General features: G+C 49.6%; 1 protein-coding gene across 1 annotated transcript in view; it reads right to left on the bottom strand.

The window, feature by feature from the left end:
- Window positions 1-20548, bottom strand: part of A2ml1 (alpha-2-macroglobulin like 1) — a 38388-nt gene extending 17840 nt beyond the window's left edge. The window contains exons 1-21 of the mRNA XM_037204170.1: window positions 20466-20548; window positions 19534-19717; window positions 19021-19182; window position 18799; window positions 18437-18489; window positions 15174-15194; window positions 14179-14338; window positions 13854-13938; window positions 13014-13140; window positions 12403-12517; window positions 11818-11927; window positions 9947-10114; window positions 8150-8377; window positions 5960-6020; window positions 5608-5753; window positions 4661-4810; window positions 3938-4132; window positions 2849-2942; window positions 2412-2541; window positions 1860-2088; window positions 1184-1310 (exon numbers count right to left, since the gene is read on the bottom strand). Of these exons, the coding sequence (XP_037060065.1) occupies window positions 1184-1310; window positions 1860-2088; window positions 2412-2541; window positions 2849-2942; window positions 3938-4132; window positions 4661-4810; window positions 5608-5753; window positions 5960-6020; window positions 8150-8377; window positions 9947-10114; window positions 11818-11927; window positions 12403-12517; window positions 13014-13140; window positions 13854-13938; window positions 14179-14338; window positions 15174-15194; window positions 18437-18489; window position 18799; window positions 19021-19182; window positions 19534-19717; window positions 20466-20527 (2608 nt within the window). The 5' untranslated portion in view covers window positions 20528-20548. The remainder of the gene's footprint in view (window positions 1-1183; window positions 1311-1859; window positions 2089-2411; window positions 2542-2848; window positions 2943-3937; window positions 4133-4660; window positions 4811-5607; window positions 5754-5959; window positions 6021-8149; window positions 8378-9946; window positions 10115-11817; window positions 11928-12402; window positions 12518-13013; window positions 13141-13853; window positions 13939-14178; window positions 14339-15173; window positions 15195-18436; window positions 18490-18798; window positions 18800-19020; window positions 19183-19533; window positions 19718-20465) is intronic.
- Window positions 20549-21113: the final 565 nt, after the last annotated feature.

Here is a 21113-nt window from a genome sequence, read left to right as displayed (position 1 = left end):
TAGGGCGTTTGTTTTTTTTGTAGTTTGGGTGCTGAGGGTGGAAGTAGGGACCTTGTGACACATTCTGGGCCATCACTCTGCCATCGAGGCAGGTCCCCAGCCCAAGTGACTCGTGTTTAGTGAGGAGACAGAGCAGAAGTAATGGATTAGCTCTTCCAAATGTTACACAGAGGCTCCAGGTTCTCCCCCGTGAGCAGACTTGCCAGCCGTGTGCTCTGGAGAAGGACAGTTGCTCTGTGATGAAACAGCACAGAGAAGACTCATGTGGACATGGAATGGGGCTCCAGCCCACAGCTGAAGCTAAGATGTGGCGTTCGGACCATGAGCCTGCCAGAAACAGGAACTTGGAGGTGAACTTGAAAGCAGATCTTCTCTCAAATCTCCAGATAAGGCCATAGCCTTGGTTCGCAGCTTGATAGCATCATGACAGAATTCAGTGCCACATAAACCAGGTGTGGTCACATGTGCCTATAATCCCAGCACTTGGGAGCTCGAGGCTTGGATCCAAAGTTCAAGACCATCCTCAGCTACACAGGAATTTGACTGTGCATAAATAAATAAATATTTGCTCTTCCAACCCACTAAGTTTTCCAATAGTGTATAACTATTAAATCAAAGGCCATCTTTTGATTGCAGGGTTTTACTCCCTGAGAGACAGCCAGTGGGTTGGTATGAAGATTAAAGGAGTTAGTACAGGGGCTGGAAGGGTGGCTCAATGGTTAATGTCTCCAGCTGCTCTTGTAGAGGACCCAGGTTCAGTTCCCAGCACCCGCATGGTGACTCACAACCATATATAACTCCAGTTCCCGGACATCAGTTATCTGATGTCCCCTTCTGACCTCCACAGGCTCCTACATGGATATACACTTAGACACATACACACAAAATAAAAAAAAAAATTCTAAAAATGGATTGGTACATTAAAGCAGTCAGCACAGTCCTTGTCCCACGGTGGGTCCTTGTCCTGTTATAATACCAAAAGCTCGCCTTTCGCACTCAGAATATTCTAGATTGGATACAGTTGATCGTCTCTTTGAGCCTTCCCTTATTTACCCATCACACAGGCTCAGAAGGGAAAGGGTAGAGGCAAATAAAAAGGAGGAAAGCAGAGACAAGCAAACGCAGCAGGAAAGCACGGAGGTCTTGGCTCCTGATGGCTTCCGGGTCATTATTCCTCTCTCACCCAGCTTGACAGCGGTGACATCCCAGTGGAAGGTCTTGGCTTCATCAGCACACAGGCAGCTGGAGGCCTGACCATCTGCCCGTGACTCTACACGGTACTCATCTGATGGGCCCAGGTGAGTCTGAATCTGAAGGATTAAAGACATAAACGGTCTGAGAGTGGACCGTGATAGTGCAGGCCTGGAAACCCTAAGGCCTGGGAAGGCTGAGGCAGGAGCTTGAGTCCAAGTCTGCTTTGGGCCACAGAGGGAGTTCAAGGCCGGTGGAAGCAACTTTGTGAGACTCTTCCTCCACAATAAAAAGTAAAAAGGCTTTTACTGGGAGGTGGGAACGGGGTGAGAGAGGATAACGGGAGGTGGGAATGACCAATGATTCGTGTATGGAATTGTCAAAGAATGAACACGTAAATAAATAAAAGGAGTGCTGGGACATAGCTCAGTGGTCGAGGATTTGGTTAAGGGGCTTGAAGCCATGTGTTCAACTCACAGTATGAAGGAGGGAAAGAGGGGGGTGGGAGGGGAGGGGTGGGGACAGAGGAAAGGGTGATCTAGGGACTCAGGGCTTGTGACAGAAGCAGGGCACCTCCCAGAGAAATTGGGTATGCTTCCAATTTAGGGATGGACTTGGAGTGGGCCTGAGGCTCCAGGCCACACTACTTCCGGCATCCCCGCTCTCACCCTGATGCAGTCCTTTAGGTAATTGAAGACGGTGGCTGTAAGGCGGAAGGATTCTCCACGAACGACTGAGTAAGGCATCATCAGATCAACAAAGAACGGCTGGAAAGCCGTCAGCCCAACAGTCGGCGAAAGGCCGAAGCCTCTGGACTGCGAGGTGCAGAATGTCATAGCCTTCCACTCAGTGATGGTATCGGGAACTGTGACCTGGACCACCTTGTTTCCTGAGTTACTGTGGACACAACAAGAACCCAAGTGAAGTGCGGGACCGGAGAGCATTAGAGAGAATTGATGGGCAAACGGAAAAGAAGAGGCTCCTGGATGTAAATCCTGGGGTGCGGGAGATGTCCAGATACGGGAGAAGGGGTGTCACGGTGCTTATGTGGCCCGTGGCTTGCAAAACTGTAGATTTGGGGCGAGCGTGCAGTCTGCACTACGTGGGTGTGAGGTCGGAGTTTGAGTGCTTGTTTTGGGACCCCGGGGGAGGAGTTCCTGATACGGAGATTTTCGAAATGACGACTCTGAATTTTCTGCGGATTCCACCGCATCACTTACCCGACCGGAAACAGTTCCCACAGCCAGGTCTCCGGGAAGTACTGGCGGACCTGGGATCCCTCTGTCTGCGGCGATGGCGATGGCGACGCGAACCCAGTCTTTGGGGCAATACCGCCACCTGCTGACGAGTCTGAGAAGAAACATTTGGAAACCGGAAAGCTCGCATTGTGAGTGAGACTGCTAGTAAGAAACTCAGAGCAAACCGGAGAACTCACAGAAAGCAAAGGACCGCCAAGGAGAGGCGAGGTCAGAAGGGTCACTGGGGAAGTCCGGCCAAGAGCTGCGGCCAGAGACTGGACAGATAAGGGACCCAGGCTCCAAAGGCTCTTCCTGGAGAGACACGTCCTGCATCTCCGACCCAGTACCAATCTGAGGCCACACTCAGTGCAAGGGCAGAGGAGGTTTCCAGGGTCCCAGGGCCCAGAGCCGCAGCTTACCTCCCTCCATGGTATGGCTGTAGTGTGGAGGTCGGCGACTGCAGTCTACCGGCTTCTTGATTTTGGCATTTGATAGAATTTTCAAGCCCATGTCCTGATAAGCAACAAAGAGACCATGAAGTGTGAAGGGGGCTTTACCTTACGACCAGACCTCAAAGGTTTGAATCAAAATATCCTTTTGTTACTAATGGCGAGACTGGTGGTTATCACCCAGCATCCAGCCACGGAGACCAGCCTGCTTATTGGGTCACTTGTGGTCTGGGTGTGCAGCTCAGTGACAGGAAGCATTCGGGGTGGCATTCAGGGCCCTGGGTTCCATTCCCCCAAACCAGAAGGAAAGGAAGATAACATTGCCTGAGACTTCAGTGTGACTAATGAGGCCTAACTAGCTCAGCCTTGAATTCATTAAAAATCAAGATGCTTATGCTTCTCCCAAATGTCACTGTGTCCTCAGTGTTTGGCTTCTGAGGGCAGAGGCCATACTCAGTCCTATGAAAACACGAGTGTTACAGAAAGGCCAGCATTAGAAAGAACACTCCGATGAAGAAGACATGGCCTCTGACCTTGGACATCTCCTGGTCGGGCTTGGCTCACACAGCACCCCAAGCCCTGCTCTTGGAACGGGTATAAACTGTTTTCTATGACAGTACAGGCCTCCGGGTTACCGCTCCCTCTGTTCTTCTCTCACAAGTGTCACCTGTGGGGGCCGTGGAAACAGTTCTAGGACAGCCTCACAGAGTGTTTTGTTGTTGTTGTTGTTTTTTTTTTTTTTTTTTTGTTTTTTGAGACAGGGTTTCTCTGTGTAGTTTTGGTTCCTGTCCTGGATCTCGCTCTGTAGACCAGGCTGGCCTCGAACTCACAGAGATCCGCCTGCCTCTGCCTCCCGAGTGCTGGGATTAAAGGCGTGCACCACCTGCCCGACTCACACAGTGGTTCTCTGAGCAGTCAAGTTCTCCAGGGAGAACAGCCTAAGGTCAGAGCCTCTCCCACATCCTTCCTGCCCGCATGAGCGGCTCTGCTCTCTTCAAGGTGGGGTCCCCTTCCCCTGTTCCCACACCATCGTTTTCACAGAAGCGTCAGGGCATCCACCTGGAAGAAACTGAACAGGTCCGCGCCTTCAGAGCGCCAGGGTCTCCAGATGATGGAGTGCCTGCTCAGTCCCCCTCTGGGCACAGGATCGATGAGGGGTCGAGGAAAGTCCCATGGGCCAAACGCCGGGCACTCATCATACTCAGCCACTTGGTAGGGGTAAAAATTGTACCAGGATGGGAACATCCCATAGACCTGCGATGGGGGGAGGGGAGAACAAGCCCAACTCAGTGCAGCCGGCAGGGACCACACCCACCCTGCGGCCACAGCTCATGCTGTCTCGCTTCACTTGTATGGATTCTTCTGTTTATTCTGTGGTAACCTCTACGGCACTTTCCCGGGTCCTCATACTTTCTGTTTCACCCCCTCTTCCTCCTCAGCATCCATATTACTGTGTCCTTCAAATACCTTTAGTCCTTCTCCCTCCCACCTCCCTCCCTCCTTCCTTCCTTCCCTCCTTCCTTCCTTCCTTCCCTCCTTCCCTTCTGGCCTCACTATATAGCCCAGGCAGGCTACGAACCGACAACCTCAGCCTCTCCAATGCTGGCATTACAGGCGTGTGCCACCACCACACAGGGCTCTACTTTCAAGTCCTCCGCAGCTTTCCCAGCACCTTTCATCGGCCTCTTATTTCCCTAGGAGTCCTGCCCACTGCCGTGCTCTGATGCAGCTGAATTGATCTCTCCATCATCTCCTGGGCCCCACCCCTCCCAGACCACTCACAGAGCTGTTGCTCAGCTCGGTCTCGGGCCTGAGGAGCAGAACACTCTCATCCACAGCCCGGACCGCACACAGGGACCCAGGCGCGGCCTGCAGCTGTAACTCCACGTCTGCTCCTGGGAGCTGCTGGGAAGGTGAGAAGCCAATGGAGACCTGGGCAAGAGAAAGGTATGCAGTGGGGATCCAGTCATCCTGGACAGCAGGTGAAGCAGAGGGACCTGGGTCACCAGCCAGCGAGCCTCTGCCTGGGATCCAACCCGTTCCATCACTGTTAGATGATTGATAACACACATTTCTGTGATACTAGAATGCTATGACAGAGATGGAAAATGTGGGGAGACTGATCAAGTCTTTACGAAGCAAGCAGATCTCTGGGGGGGGGCAAGTGGGGCGACGAGAGATCTATGTGGGCCATTGCACTGTGGTGGCACGTGCTTACAACTCCAGCACTTGGGAGACAGAGGCAGGAGGATTGCTGCAAATTGAAGGCCAGCCTGGGCTACATAGCAAGGCCTTGTCTCAAAAATAAAGAGAAGAGGAGGGAGAAGAAGGCAGGGAGACAACGGGAAAGGAAGGGAGAGAATACTGGAACAGAGGGGGAGAACATGCCTTCTGGGACAGGCTCTCACTGTAGTTTAGACTGGCTCTGAACTCACATCATCTTACCCACCTCCAGCTCTGCTGTGACTTTAGAAGGGGGAAAGAGAAGGAGGAGGAGGAGGAGGAAGAGGGGGAGCAGGAGGAGGGGGCGTTGGGGAGACCAGTAAGGGAAGGGGAAGGGCCAGAAGGGGGAAGAAAGAGATTTCAGCATAGCTCTAAGACACTGAAGACACAAGTATGGTGTGACCATCAACTTCCATGTGCTCTTCAGACTGCGCTGAACTTGCTGGTCCCCAACTCCATCACACACAAGAACTTTCTCCTCGAGTTACTCTTCACTGCCACCTTACCTGGTTGTCAAAGCACATCTCCACAGAGAACTCAATTTTGTCAGCTATGATGCCTCCACTGGGAAATATGGTGTAGATGACGAGGGAGGGGGAAGGGGCCATTCTGGAGGTGAAGGTCAGCGAGATGGAGAAGGAGCCTTTTGGTCCTGAGAAAGAAGACGGGCGGAGGAGCAAGGCTGCACACCCACCTGCACGGCTCTTCTCCAGTGTCTGGTGGGGCCTCAGGGTCCGCGCCGCCCCCCTTTTCTCTCCAGTGTCTGGTTGTTAGCATCCTTCTCCAGTCACCTCCGTGCATAGGAACTCTTCTCTAGGATCGCCCACATCTCCGTCTCCCAGAAGCATACGCACTCACCTTTCTCTTTAACCTTCAGCTGCTTCTGCCCTTCCATCTGCAAACTCCCTTTCCCTGTTACCTATGGAAGAGAGAGAGAGAAAAAACAAACCCAAAGCTCAGAAGTCAGTTCCCTTCCTCTGGGCCCCCTTCCTGCGGAGCATGTCTGCATCCCCATGGTGAACTGCACCTCTTTGCAGGCTTCCCGAGCCTGCACAGTACCTCACCTAGCAGCTGTCTGCTTACCAGATAAGGCTGCCTGCCCACAGGTCCTGAGGGCTCTTCTCCAAGTGGAGCCTTGGCTGAGAGCCAGAAAGAGGGTGGAAGAAACAAAGGACAGACGGCATTTAAAAAAAAAAGAATCCCTCACAGCAGAAGTCCGGGATTTCTCTAGGATCTCCAAGCTTTATTGTTTTATAATCCTTGTAGCATAAAGTCAGCCAAAAATCCATCATCACAATCGTTCTTTATTACAGTTCAATTAGGTGAAAATGAATCTTACACTGTCCAGAGCCGATCTGGCGGCATCTGGCTCATGGAGGAGAATGCTGCTACTTCCTAGGCACTTCCTGCGTGCTCTCACTTGAAAGAGAAGCCCTGGCTTCTGTCTCAGCAGGCAGGCAGCCCTGCTCCTACCCAGTGTTCACTGCCCTTTCTCAGCCACCCAACCTGACTCTCAGAGCTCCTCGGGCCCAGCTCCCCCCCCCCCAGCTTCTTGTCCCATCCCTGTCCTGAGACCCCTGTCTATTTTCTCACTGTGACTTAGTTTCTGCACGCCCCTCCCTATTCTGTTGGGTCAAGATGGTTGTTTACAGCTTGCTGGAGACAGTGAAATGACAGAAGTAACCGGTATGATCCAGAGGAGAGACAGTCTCAGAAACTGAGAGAGAAAGGGAACAAAGACTGTCTCTGGGTCATGCCTCCTAAGGTTTATTTGCGTCTGGTTCCTTTAGTCGCCGTGAGTGGCCAGTAACTTGCTTATCTTTACACACTACTTGCTGTCCACCAATTGGGGGTTTTGCTTCCCCACTGAGGCTGCTGTTGATGTCAACTTTCAGTTTATAACATTGCTTTGAATATAGTCCAGAAGCTGAGCATGCCTTTAGACCTAGCACTTGGGAGGCGGAGGCAGGTGGATCTCTGTGAGTTCAAGGCCAGCCTAGCAGAGCTATTTTCAGGACATCCAGTGCTATACAGAGAAGCCCTGTCTTGGGGTGGGGGGTGGGGGGGAAGGATATAGTCCAGGGCTGGCAGGATGGATGGCTCAGTGCTCAGTGGTAAAGAAACCTGTGAAGCCTGAAGTCTTTACATGTTTAACACACACACACACACACGCGTGTGTGTGTGTGTGTGTGTGTGTGTGTGTGTGTGTGTGTGTATGCATGGCAGTGAAGGACTAGGGTACAGCTCAGTGGTAGAGTGCTTGCTGGGTTCAATCCTCAGCACTAACAAAAAAATCAAATTAAAAACTGAAACACAGAAGGACGGCGTTTCTGCATCCCATATTCTCTCTCCCTCCCTTCCCACTCACTCACCTCGCTTCAGCCCTGGACTAATCATTTTCTCGGTTAATTTCTTGTTTTGTTTTCCTACATAGTTACAATGGGTTTTTTGTTTAAACAACAACAAAACAAAACAAAACCTCTTTGTCTGCAATCCCCCATCCCTTGCTGTATTTCAAGACGGTGCAATCGAGCTGCCAGTAGGTGTGTGCAGATGCTGAACACGTCACAACGTCCAGGCTTCTGTGATCACTAAAGTGCAGTGAATTGTAACTGAGGTATGCTTTAAGGATTAAATGTGTGCTGCTTGAAAGCCTTAGTTGAAAAAAGACTGTGAATATCTTTTATTCCTTTGACTTTTTGACACTGGCTCTTACTGTGGCGCGCAAGCTAGCCTTGAACTCGCAAACAATCTTTCTGCCTCTGCCGTCTCGATGCTGAGACCACACGCCTATCTGGATTTTATTGGTTGTTTGTTGAGGTGGGATTTCGTGTAGCCCAGACTGGCCTTGAACTTCTGATCTCCTGCCTCTACCTCCTCAGTTTGGGGATTCTAGGTATACACTGCCATACCCAGCTTTCTGGTGTCTCAACTTTTTAAATGTGTCTCTAAAATTCAGAAATTCTACACATGTCCTGCATCCAGGCATCTGTCTCTCCTCTGGCTGACTCTCGATGCCCTTTTACAAGCCCCCATTTCCCAACTCACATAGTAGGAGAAGGTGACTTCTTGGTCTGGGCTTGCATCCTCTGGATCAATGGAGTAGTCCACTAGCACCTCCTGGGTCTGACCACACCTCATCAGGCCATTTGGCCGCCGGATGCCCAGGAAACTGCGGGTGGTGTTGTAGAAGGGACGCAAGTACAGATAGGCATTTTCGTAGTAACGAGGTACTTCCTTTGGATTATATACCACATCCTCTAGTTGGAACTTGCCCTGGAAGAAACAGAAGAGAAGAAAAGGAGGAGGAGGAAAAAGAAGGAAGGAAGGGAGGGAGAAAAAGAAAGAAAGGAAGGAAGGAAGGAAGGAAGGAAGAAAGAGCAATGTGCACTCCTAACCACAGAGCTCTTTCTCTCCAGTCTTCACTTCCTGAGAATGACGAATGGCAAGTGGGCATTTTCCTAGAGGCCCAGCCAAGGACAGATGGGGAATCTACAAAATGATGTGTGCAGGAACATTGTGATGTAGAAGACAAAGGTAGAAAGAATGAATTATAGTTGTCAAGTGATGGGCAGTTCCTAAGACCGATGCCAGTTGGGTAGATAAGCATGACCAAGTTTATATTTCAGGGATAAGAAAACTAGGTATAGAGGATGAGGAGGTTGAAAAAAAGTTATTTCTGAATGCAATGATTGACTGAAGCCTAGAATAAATATCTAGTTAAGTTAGCTACAAGACAAATTGTATGTGCTTGCTTAAACAGTGCTGCTGAATGACGTCACAATGGCTGTGGCTGCGGTCTGTCATATTCCTGTACCAATACTTTTCACCAAGTAATTGTATAGCATCCTCTCTGGCTGACAATGTGTCAGCAACAGGATGTTAGCACACGCTAACCAGCGACTTGGAAAAGCCCTGGTGGGCCAGCTCTGGCCCTGCACTCATCACTGCTGTAAGCATGCACACGGGCTAGCAGGTTGGGGGATAAGAGAGAGGTGGAACAGCAGCGTGCAGCCAGCGGGCCCACAGACACACCCAAAAGTCCACCTAGATCATCTGCCCAGCTGACCACTGTGGATGGGTGGGCGGGGAGCACTTCCCGTTCCAGAGCCGTGATGTGTGACTGTTTCACGGCATTCACTGCTCAGCTGTCCAGCTAAAAACTGACATAACCAGCCTTACGTCATCTAAACCCACAGGCCTCTTGGTGCTTGCAGCGTGAATGTCCCCTGAAAGCCATGCGTTGAAGGCATGGTTGGTTCCCAGGCTGTGCCACTACTGACAGGCGGAATAACCTTTGGGAAACAGACTCCGATGGGAGTGCGCCCCACCCTCCCCACCCCCACTTTCTGGCCCTCATGAGTTAAACACGCGTCCTCTGCCATCTGCTCCCGCCGTCGCATACTGCACCACCACAGACCCAGAGCAACAGGGCCACGCCACCACGGACTAAAAACTGTGAAACCGTGAACCAAATGAAAGGTTTTTCTCTTTTTAAGTTGGTTATTTTAGGTGTTTTGTCACGATGGTGGAAAACTGACCCCAAAGAGTCATTTTTACAAGGAAGAGGGAAAGAGAGGATGAAGACTTCACTCAGAACCACTTCCCTTCCTGCTCGGATCTCAGGTCTGTCATCAGTCAGAAACGAGGAGGAATTCATGAGAGCCGTGTAGCGCTTCGGGTGTGAGGTTACTACTAAAAACCGAAGGAACCTAGGGAAACCTCCTGAGGGGCCAGAGAGTGACAGAGTTGACACCACATCAGCCAGAGAACCGCAGAGAGAAGTCTGGAGCCTTCCCTCCAGGGGGTCCTCCTCATCTGGGATGCTGCCTCCTCAGGGCTTACCTCCAGAGAAACGGCTGTCGCATTCCAGGTGACCGTATCCAGTGTGAAGGAAGCAAGGCCGTTGTTGTCAGTGGTTAGGGTCTGCTTGGTGGTTCCATTTATGCCGGAAGTCACCAGGAATACCGGATGATTCTTGAGGAGGGCGTCATCGTGGCCTCTAACTCTTACCTGAGGGGTGAAAGTCACTGAGGTTTTAAAGTTAGGTTAGGAGGAGACTGGGGTATGAGGCAAAGCAAAGTGACAACAGAAATTCCAAGAACACATTTTAGGAAAAGATAGATGCCGTTCAAGCTTTGAGAAACACACAGAAGTTGTTGCTTGGTTCTGTTTTTGAGAAGAGGCCTTATGCATCCCGGACGGGCCTTGAACTCATCGTGTAGCCAAGAATAACGTTGAATGTCTGTTTCTCCTGCCTCCACTTCCCCAGGGCTGAGATTAGAGGCGTGCACCGGCACACCTGGTTAACGGATTCTGGGGCTCAAGCCACAGCTGGGTTTGTGCGGGGTAGGCAAATGTTCTAACAACCGCACTACGTACCCAGACCTGGAAACGCAGAGGTAGTAGCCTGACACAGAACTTGGTTTGCTGTGTAGACCCTGGCTTCCTGGCCTTTCACTCCCATAGGCTCCTTCTGAGGCTCTGTGCATTGTTTTGATTTCATTTCAATGCTTGTTTATTTATTTATTTATTTCTATAGGTTCTGGCTGGCCTCAAACTTGAGGTTCTCCTGCCCCAGCTCGATTTTTTTTCCCCCTAAAGATAGACTTCTTTACCTCCCCAGTTATGGAATCTTTAATGTCTAAAGACAACTGGATCCATCCGTGGTGTGGATAAGATGAATAAGGAAAAAGAAAGTTTAGAGGTGCATAAAATTGTGTTGGTCATTTCTTTGGGGGAAAAAAGATAAGCAGATGGGTGCAGTGACCTGTTACCCTAGCACTTAGGAGGCTGAGGCGGGAGGACTCAGAGTTCAAGGCCAACCTGGGCTAAACAGCCAGATCCTCAAAACAACAACCAAAACCAACCAACCAAACAGAACAAAAGAAGGGGAACGGGGAGGGAGAGAAGGTGAGGAGGAAGATAAGGAAGGGGAGGAGGAAGGGGAGGAAGAGGCCTCCTAAGGGAATGACAAGTCAGTCAGACAGTGAAATTAGAAATCTCTAATGACAGATTAAAGATCTGAAAACGGCTCTCTGTTGAGAGGTGCGGTGTGAATCTTGCCCAGACCCAGGAGCCCGGGCTAAACGATTCCCCCAGAAGCACTGCAGCTCTTAAGTCCAAAGATCTGGACATCAGGAAAGGAGACTCTGGGTTTGCAGAGACGGCTCAGCAGTTAAGAGCACTGGCTGCTCTTGGGGACCCAGGTTCAGTTCCCAGCACCTACATGGCCGCTCACAACCACGTGTAACTCCAGTTCCAGGGATCCAACACACTCTTCGGTCCTCCACAGGCACCAGGCACACATGTGGTGCATAGACACACGTGCAGGAAAATCACCAACATATTAGTAATAATAATAATAAACTTTTAGAAAGAGGAAGAGGAGGAGGAGGAGGACACCACCTCTGGTCTTAGGAAGGGCCTAGAATTTCACTCTGATGGTGACGGCGCCAAAAGAGAGTGAGGACGCTGCTTGTGGATGAATTGATTATAATGACTCAGCAGCTGAGAAACCTATGGAAAATCATTTACCTTCTCTTGCCTCAGTTTTGTCATCTGTAAAACGGGGCCAAATGATAGTGTCTACCTCACAGGAGTACTTAGGACAGCAGGAAGGAGATGGGAATAGCCCGGTCAGTTTGATGTGTCTTTGATGTTGGTTGGTTGGTTGGTTGGCTTGTTTGGGGGTACACAAAGACAAATTAGCATACCTTCCCACTGAAGGGGAAATTGGGGTAATAAAAATTGTTAGTGTCTTCAAAGGTCATGGATCCCATCTTTGAGGAAATGTAGATGTCCTGGGTGGTATTGGCCTCCAGCCCTGCAGAAGGAAACAGATTTGTCATGTCCTGAGTCCTGGCATCCTCATCTTCATGTTGAACATAAAATTCCAGAGAGGATGGTGTCAGGGGAAATACAAAGCTGTGTTTCTGACCAAATGTCAAAGCAAATCAACTCTGTCTCCCCAGGTAGTAGATGGAAGGAACAGCTGGGATTTCCCTGGTCTAAGGACTGGGAACAGGGTACCCCCTTTTCCTCCTACTCCTCCTCTTGTTATTCTTGTTACGTTTTCTTTATTGGCAGCTCACATTTTATCTATTTACTTACTTATTTTGTGTATGTTTGTGTGATGTTGTATGTGCACCATGGGTCATGGGAATTTATTCTTTCCTTCCACCTTGTGGGCCTCAGGGATTGAACTCAGGTCAGCCAGCTTAGAAGCAGGCTCCTTTATCCACTGATCCACCCCGCTGCGCCCTCTCCTTTCTTTATGGGTCAAGCAGCACCCCTCTTACCTGTCCCTTCCTCCACCACTGAAGCCACAATAGTAATGCTGTGGCTGTACATGTATCCAGTGAGGTTGAAGGTGGCCATGTCCACAGAGGCGGAGAAGCATCCCGCTTTGTCGGTCTGCGGAGGCAATCAGAGAGCACAATCTAACCCCTGCTTTCGCTTTATAACGTGTCATAGAAGCACATAGCTGCTCAACTCCATGCCTCAGTTTCCTCAAGAGAGAAAACTCTGCTGTGACATGAGAATACACCATTGTAGATCTCTGAGTTCGAGCCCAGCCTGGTCTACAAAGTGAGTTCCTGGATAGCCAGTGCTACACAGAAAATACACCGCACACAGGCTGTAACACATCATCCTTGAAACTCCGAGCTAGGAGAAGGGGAAGGGAGCAGGAAACAATGAACTCCCTGGCTCCAGTGCAGCCTGAGAAGCTGCATTCTGGTGAGGGGTGCTGCTGCTCGGACTTGGGCCTGGGGGAACCCCCCACCACATACACATACCACCACCACCAAAGCCTTCACTCTGTGCTTCTCGTCACTTTTTCATGCCGGTGTTTACTGAGGCTGTGAAAGACAACATGGATAAAGCAGCTCTTCAGATTCCATTTGCTCACCTGCCCCGAGAAGTTTCTGCATTTGTCCGGCAGCTGTTCCTGGTCCACTTCTCGGTACCAGTAAGTGTGCGCCTTCTGACACACTGAGAGCAGGGCCACCCCTCGAACAGGCTTTCCGTACGTGTATCTGATTTAAAACAAAACAATACCAAAGACAAACGTACAAAAAAACCCACAAGGAGACAATTACGAAACTCCCTGAGATACACACACACACACACACACACACACACACACACACACACACTTCCTCTTTCCCATACTCCCGTCTCAGTCAGGTGCTCTGACAGTCATGTGATGTTCCAGCTCTTTTCTTCCCTTCTTTAATTATACTCAAGCACCACCGTATGGACACAGAGGTCTCTCTCCTCCTCCCTTCCTTCCTTCTTCCTTCCTTCCTTCCCTCTCTCCTTCCCTCCCTCCCTTTCTCTCTGAGCTACCACTGAACCACACCCCCAGCTCTTCATATTTCTTTACTCTGAGACAAGGTCTCACTAAGAACCGGGGCCAGCCTTGAAATTTCTCTGCAGCCCTGGCAGACTTTGAATGTCCCGTCTTCTGCCTCCGTTTCCCCGAGCAATTGGGAAGTCAGGCTTCCACCAGACCCAGCGCTCCTTTCTTTCATTTCCCCGGGGGAATCGGTGTTGTATTTGGTGCCCCGTAGAAATTAAATCCACAATCTCGACTAAATTCATAATGGAACGTGAGAGCACACGGTGGTTATAAAACTTCCTGGATGACTCATGACTCCAAGCCACATCAAATCACCTACATAACCTCTCCTCTGACACCACCACCCCCAGGGCCTCCAGTGCTCATCTCCAAAGCTTCCGAACTTACCTGCCACATATTCTTACAAAGAAGGATTCCTCCGTGGTTGATAATTGTTTTGGTTCCAACACTTCTACCTTGAACCTGGGCAACACTAGAGAGGGGAGAAAGAAACACACAAGGTCCTGGTATAACTAGGAGATAACAGAGGAGTATGGAGATAGTGATAATTCCATTAACTAGTTAATTATTGGAGTGCTGTTTAAAAAACAAATGTTCCTGAAGTTAGACCCAGCCCTGATTAAAAACACGAGCAAACAACCTTGACGTTACCTTCCCTGACTTGGAATCAAGACTGTGCTCAACGCCTTGGCTTGTTCCTTCCTACACCTACCATATTCCTCCACACTGAACGTGCCGAAGGTCTTGCCCTCAGCCACTGTCACCGTGTAGGTGCCCAGCGTTGCCTCTGGTGCCAGTTGAAAGGATAAGTCTACGATGCCTTGCTGGGGTGCCACGTCCAGCCACTGTGCAATCCTGTTGTTATTTGGGTCCTGTGTCCAAATAAAGAGAAACAGCATAATGCGGCTCGCTACACGGCTTCCAGCTCTGCATGGCAAAAAGCAGGGAATGGATTCTACCCATTGCTCTTCAGGCTTTATCCAAGAAAAAAGAGGCAGGGTTTGGAGAGCTAGATCAGCAGGTAAGATCACCGGTTGCTCTCCCAGAGGACCCGGGTTCGATTCCCAGCACTCACATGGTGGCTCATAATCATCTTTAACTCCCGTCCCAGGGGATCCAATGCTCACCTTTGGCCTTCATGGACACTGAAAATGTATAGATTATTTACAAGAAAAAAATAGCTCCCTGTGTGATTTATGACTTTATTGTTGTAAATCCAGCCTCATTCAAGAGAAACCCTTTCCTCTCCAAGTTCTTGCAGGTGTTATCAACAGCTTCAGGAAATAGACTTTAAAGTCCTATTCATCAGGAGTGTTCACTCATGTTCAGTCCTTCTTAAGAAATAAGGCTGAGGGAACTGATTGTACACTGGGACATTCCTCAAAGGTATTTATCACTCAGCTACCGAGTTTCTATCCAAAGGTGTTGTGACGCTGACAAACAGGGACAATCAGCCTGTGTGGCTAAGTGGGCATTGCACAGAGAAGTCACCAGAGCCAAAGGGGAAAGCGGTCATGGCAGGACCTGCCATCCTTATCCACAGAGGTTTCGGTCCCAGGACAGTGGACATGAGACAATGGAAAAGGGAGGTGGACCTATGGCTTCCCGGTGCTGGGGCAGAGTCTAGAAACTCTGGGCCGCGGTGTGAATCATTACTGCCTTCGACTTGTCCCCACAGCTCCCAGGAGAGCTGGTGCTTCCGCTTACCTGCAGCTCCACCACGGAGTACTGGAAAGGGAAGACAGAGAGAGCACAGGTTAGTTCACGGTGCAGCCTGGGAACGTGTCCTGAAAGGACGCCTTCCCCTCTGGCCATTATCTTAACGCTGGGGTTAAGACTCATCCAGTAGAGAAAGAAAGAGATTTTCTCAGAGGATCCCCAGCCCTAAAAGGCTTGAAGACCCGCAGTCCCCGTCCCTGAAGGGAAATGTCGTTGCCCAAGACTCCCACACTTTAAACCTCCTCTTGGGAGCAAATTGTTTCCTGGCCCCTTCTTTTGACACCCAAAAGCCCGTGGATAGGAGTGACCTCACTTTCACTCGTGGCAAAATAATTTTTAAAAAAAGTTTACAAGTGGCCAGCTGAAAGATCTAAAGGTGGTTGATACATGAATGCTAACACCGCACGTTCATAGTTACGGGCTCAGGGAAGGTGTGTGGCATTCAGAAGAGGCCAGTTTCCATCTCACTCCAAAAACCGGGTGAAATCAAGACAGTGCACGCCTTTGATTCTTGGGTAAGTACCAAGTGGTGTTAACCCTCCCGAAACACAAACACAGATGACATAAGGAAGGCAGATCAGCAACTCTGCAAGAGCCAAAAAGGGGGTGGGGTGCAGCAAGAAGCTTCAGTGGGCAGAGGCATTTGCTGCCAAGGCTAGGACCCGAGTTCAATCCCCAGGACACACGAGCGGCGAAGGAAAGAACTGACTCCTGCAGACTGGCCTCTCACCTCCACATGTGTGTCACGGCTCGCCCGTGTGCACACATAAAAATGTAATTTAAATAAAATGTCAAGAGCCAAAAACTAAGATCAAAGTGACACAGGCCTGAAGATATTTAGACAACCAGGAGGCAAATATCACTCTTATTGCTGTGGAGAGCCACAGGTCCCGGAAAACGAATATAATTAGATGACAAAGTACTTTCCTAACCCAGGGGCCAAGTGTCAGGGAGGGGGCCAGTTAACCAGAGGTTTCTGGGAGGAACTGAGCGGGACAATCTTGACTATATTTTGTTATATTTACTTATTTATAGTGTGTGTATGCACACATGTGTGTACACATGTATGTGCATGTGTACGCACGCGTGCGTCGTGTGTGTGTGTGTGTGTGTGTGTGTGTGTGTGTGTGTGTGTCCCAAGGACTGAAGAACTCAGGTCATCGGGCTTGGCAGCAAGCACCTTACTCACTGATCCATCTCACTGGCCCACTTCAGCTGTATTTTTGTGCTCTGGGTATAAAATATCATGTTCTTTATTTATTTGAGGGTGGATGAGTGAGATAGCATCTCATGCAGCTGAGGCTGGCCTTGAACTTGATACTCCCGTCTCCTCTCTACCTCCCGAGTGTAAAATCACTATGTTCTTTAAACTTGAGATTTTGTCCTGTGGCTTCTTGGTAAAATTCCTCTTGTTAATGTCAGTTCTCAGCTTAGAAGGATCTGTGTAAATGGAATGGGGGGCGAGGGAGTCATTTTAGAAGAGAAATCAAGCTTTATAACAAAACCCACAACCTTTTGAGCAATCTGTGCAAAGAAAAAAAAAAAAGTAACAGGGTAGCTAATGAGATCAACCTCCAGGGGGCGGTAGAGTCCAAGCACCCGCTGAGATGGCGCCCATCGCTTTGAAATCAATACCCAGTAGTATACCAGACTCTGTTATGGAAGGGTTACTGGTGACAGGAAAGAGAGACGGAAAGACCGTCGGGAAATAACGTGGCTATGGCTGCCGACCTGTAACAAGCACACAGGGAAAGGGACCTCTGAAGCCAAGGAGACAGAAAACAGAAAAAAATGCCCTTCTTGTATTTAAGTTCTACTTGAACACGCAGGAAGACGGCAGTGGGGCATCCAAGGGGTAAGGACCAGAGCTCGTAAAAACCACAGCGTGCCCGGAACAAGATCAAACTCGTTACAAAAACTTATGACCAGAATGTGGCTCCGTCAGGGAGTGCTTGCCTAACACTGGTCGGACCCTGGGTTCCATATCCCACGACATGAAAAGTAAAGATTTTGGGAAAAGACCCGATGTTAAGGATTGAATTGGAGGAGGAATATTGAAGTATATTTGCCAAGGGTTACCACACTTTCAACGTTGCCAGAAGAAAACTGACTACTTTATAGATGACCTTATTTATTATCTTGCCTATTCATTCATTCATTCATTCATTCATTCATTCATTCATTTATTTATTTATTTATTTTGTTTGTTTGTTAGTTTTGTTTTTCAAGACAGGATAGCACTGGCTGTTCTGGAACTCTGTAGACCAGGCTGGCCTTGAACTCAGAGATCCACTGCCTCTGCCTCCCAAGTGCTGGGATTAAAGGCGTGCGACACCTCTCCTAGCATTGCCTCTTAATTTTAAAAAAAAATATAGAAGTGGATAGTCTTATTTTTTCCTTTTATTAAGTATACCCTTGTTTTCTCTCTCTCTCTCTCTCTCTCTCTCTCTCTCTCTCTCTCTCTCTCTCTCTGTGTGTGTGTGTGTGTGTGTCTGTGTGTCTACATGCTGGGGACAGAACCCAAAAGCCCAACCGCTGACCTACATCTCCAGCCCCAATGTCTTCATAGTTGAACTGCAAAGTCATTTGGTATTGTCCCTGAAGGAAAGTCTTTAAGTTTCTCTCCTTTAGATTTAGTTTCCTCACGTGTATGAACATTTTGCCTGCCTGTATGTATGCACATCACATGTGTGCAGTGTCTGCTCAAGTCAGAAGTGTATCAAAATCCATGGGACTAAAGTCACATCACAGAAGGTTGTGAGCTGCCAAGTGGGTGCTGGGAATTGAACCCGGGTCCTCTGGAACAGCAACAGTATCTCTTAACCACTGAGCCATCTCTCCAACCTGAAAAGTCTTTTTTGTTTTGTTTTGTTTGTTTCTCCATGTAGCCTTAGCTGTCCTAGAACTCACTCTGTAGACCAGGCTGGTTTCAAACCCAGAGATCTGCCTGCCTCTGCCTTCCAAGTGCTGGGATTAGAGGTGTGCACCACCACTGCCCGACTATGAAGTCTTTTTAGACATAAGCAGATGCAGCCATCTCTCAGGAATGTCATGCTAACTGAGTTGTGCATGTAAGGCTGAAAACCAGTCACCTTTGCAGCTTCCCACACAGACAGACAGGGCTGGGCGTCTGCGGGCTGGTGCCCGAGGCTAGGACTCCTTCCTGAGGGTGTTCTACAGCCCACAGCCCCGCATCGCCTTCTCCATTCTCAGTGATCGAACACCTTTCCCTCCTCCAGCTAAATCCGTACCTTGTCGTTCACGGGAATGAAGTCGCTGTTCAAGGTGACAATTCTGAAAAACACTAGACCGGCAAGGGCATAATTAGCAAAGAGGGTTTCCCATCTCAGAATTCCTCCTCCACCTGTTTCCTTGAACGTGTTCCTGAGTCAGGAAAACCCGTTAGGCTGAGGAGAGCGGAGATGTTTTCCAATGTGAGAGAAAGGTGAAGACCACACAGTTTCTTAGTTTTTCTCCAGGGCTCCTAGTGTGTGAGCCCTCAGAGTGGAATGCCCCACAAAATAAAATGAGCAGAAGAACAGACGTGCAAGCCAAACACTGGACACTTTCTGACCCATAAGAACCATTAACCCAACTCTGTGAGACACCCCACCCTCCGGGACAGACCGTGCCTTTGTTTTAGACACCCAGAGGCACCAGCAACTCCACCCACGCTCTTGCTAGAGTAAGACTCACAATCAGGCCAGAAACTTCGTCGCCAGACACCCCTGTCTTCTCCCTCCTTGTTCTGTGAACCCACTAACGTTCACGAATCCCCATCACGACGCACAGCCGTCTTCCTAGCCTTGTCTGTCCCGAGGCACGCTCGCCTTACCTTGCTGGCTGGAGTGTAGACAGGTTTGTCCGTCTGCACAAAGGTGCCGCTCCCTTGCCTCTGAATCAGAACCTTTTTCTCCTCTTCAAAGCTGAGGTTCTTTCCAACTCCTGACACTCGAATGGTAGCCACTTCGTCCGTACCACCAGCGGGTGGGGGGACCTGGGCGGGAGAGGAGCACTTTGGGGAGGAGTAGGGTACCGGGGGACACAATCACCGGACTCAAGCCAGCAGTGGGAGAACAGATGGAGAGAACTGAGTCAAACGTCGCTAGAGAAGTCTTAAGACAACGTGAAGAGAAGCAGTGTTCTCAGAGGTGAGGGACTGAAAGGGTGTGAGGAGAAGGGAATTGTGGGTAAGCCCCACCTGGAACTGAAGTTTAACAGAGACCAGCCAAGAAACCTAGCCAAAGCACTACAGGAGAAACCCGTACTTGAAGTCAGACCATGGTGAGCAGCCTGGGAGGAGACCTGGAAATCCAGGGATTAGCGTTGAGGCCTAGTCAGCACTTACTGAAAATGAGACACAGTGGAAGTTCTTCTTCAATCCGGAATGTTCTAGCAACTTCTGCGTCTTGTCCTTGGTCTCCAGGGTAATAGTGAATTTTACATCACAGTTCCCAGGGCTCAGATCCAAACAAACCTTTTGTGTGGAGGGGAAGGCAAGCTGGGCTGGTACTGTTACCAAGTACTTTCTACTGAGGGGAAGAAAGAATTGCAGAGCAGTGATTCATTCCTCAGTGAAAAGCTAATCCCTTCCCTTAGAAGCAGCCAGCAGTCAGCTAAGCCGAGCAAGCCCCTGCTTCCCGAGCCTTGCTTTTTATAACAAAGGAGAAAGAGACTCCCAGCACAGGTCCCAACACCCTCCCCAATTCCTCAGTGACCCTCCCTGAAATCCCAAACCTGGCTGGAGTATCAAGGACAAAATTAGGCCTGTCACAGAGATCAGGATACAAAAAGCCTACACATTTTAAAATTTAAAATTATCTTGCTGCTGTTGTTAAGCTCAAGTCTGGTGTTTCAGCCTTTCATTCTAGGAAAGGAATAAAGGAAAAAGAGAAGACAGAAAGTGAAGGAAACCATGGGTGTGTCTTCGCTTGTCCACATTTAAGCTTGAGCAAGACGGGCAAAAAAAAAAAAAAAAAAAATGCCATTGGCCCCCAATCAACCCTGATGGCCCCATCAACTCTGATGGTCCCCAATTAACTCTTATGGCCCCCGATCAACTCTGATGACCCCTAATCAACTCTGATGAACCCCCGATCTACTCTGATGGCCCTCCGATCAAGTCTGATGACCCCCAATCAACTCTGATGAGCCCCAATCAACTCTGATGGCCCCCAATTAATTCTGATGGCCCCCAATTAATTATGATGGCCCCAATCAACTCTGATGGCCCCCAGTCAACTCTGATGACCCCCAATCGACTCTGACACCCATACTCACGGACAGAGGCCCGTTGCCATGGACACAAAGGCCAGCATCCCCAATAAGAGTGGAGCCTGCATCTTTGTGAGTGAGCCAGGTTCCCCAGGATCAGGAACCAGGAGTTCTGCTCCCGATGTCCTCCTGCTTAAATCCTAAACACCCAGGTGGGGTGTGCAGCAAGACCAGACACTGGCCAATCAGCTACCGTGCCTTAGGCTGAGGAGGCAGAGCAGGGTAGGGCCACTGTTCCCTTTCTTGCCTCCTTCTAGAACATTCATACTGGTCCAGCCAGTCCTCAACACTAGCTTTGGGAGAGGCTGAGTCTTCTTGGAGGTGAAGCTGCAGAACACATCCCGGACACCTCCTTTAATTTTGGGGTTCATTTCCAATTCATTCTCCTTTGATCTCTTTTGCTTCTTCATCTCTTTTTCTTCAGGGAAATAGGATGGACGGGTAAAAAGCAAATAAACTAGAAAAGATAAAATAAAGCCTCTCAGAATTCTGCTAAGTACACTGAGCGACACGGGAGTCCTGTCCTGGGGTGACAGTCCAGGACAGCCACTGTGGCCCTGTGTGGTGGCTGGGGCCAGAAAACCCAGCACGCTGAGGACAGGCAGGAGGATCAGAGCTAAGGCCAGTCTTGGATGAGTTGTAAGCTTGAAGCCA

The sequence above is a fragment of the Peromyscus leucopus genome, chromosome 3, assembly GCF_004664715.2.
Source record: "Peromyscus leucopus breed LL Stock chromosome 3, UCI_PerLeu_2.1, whole genome shotgun sequence".
Lineage (NCBI taxonomy): Eukaryota > Metazoa > Chordata > Mammalia > Rodentia > Cricetidae > Peromyscus > Peromyscus leucopus.
Note: the sequence above shows the minus strand (reverse complement) of the source record. Positions and strands in the feature narration are given on the sequence as shown.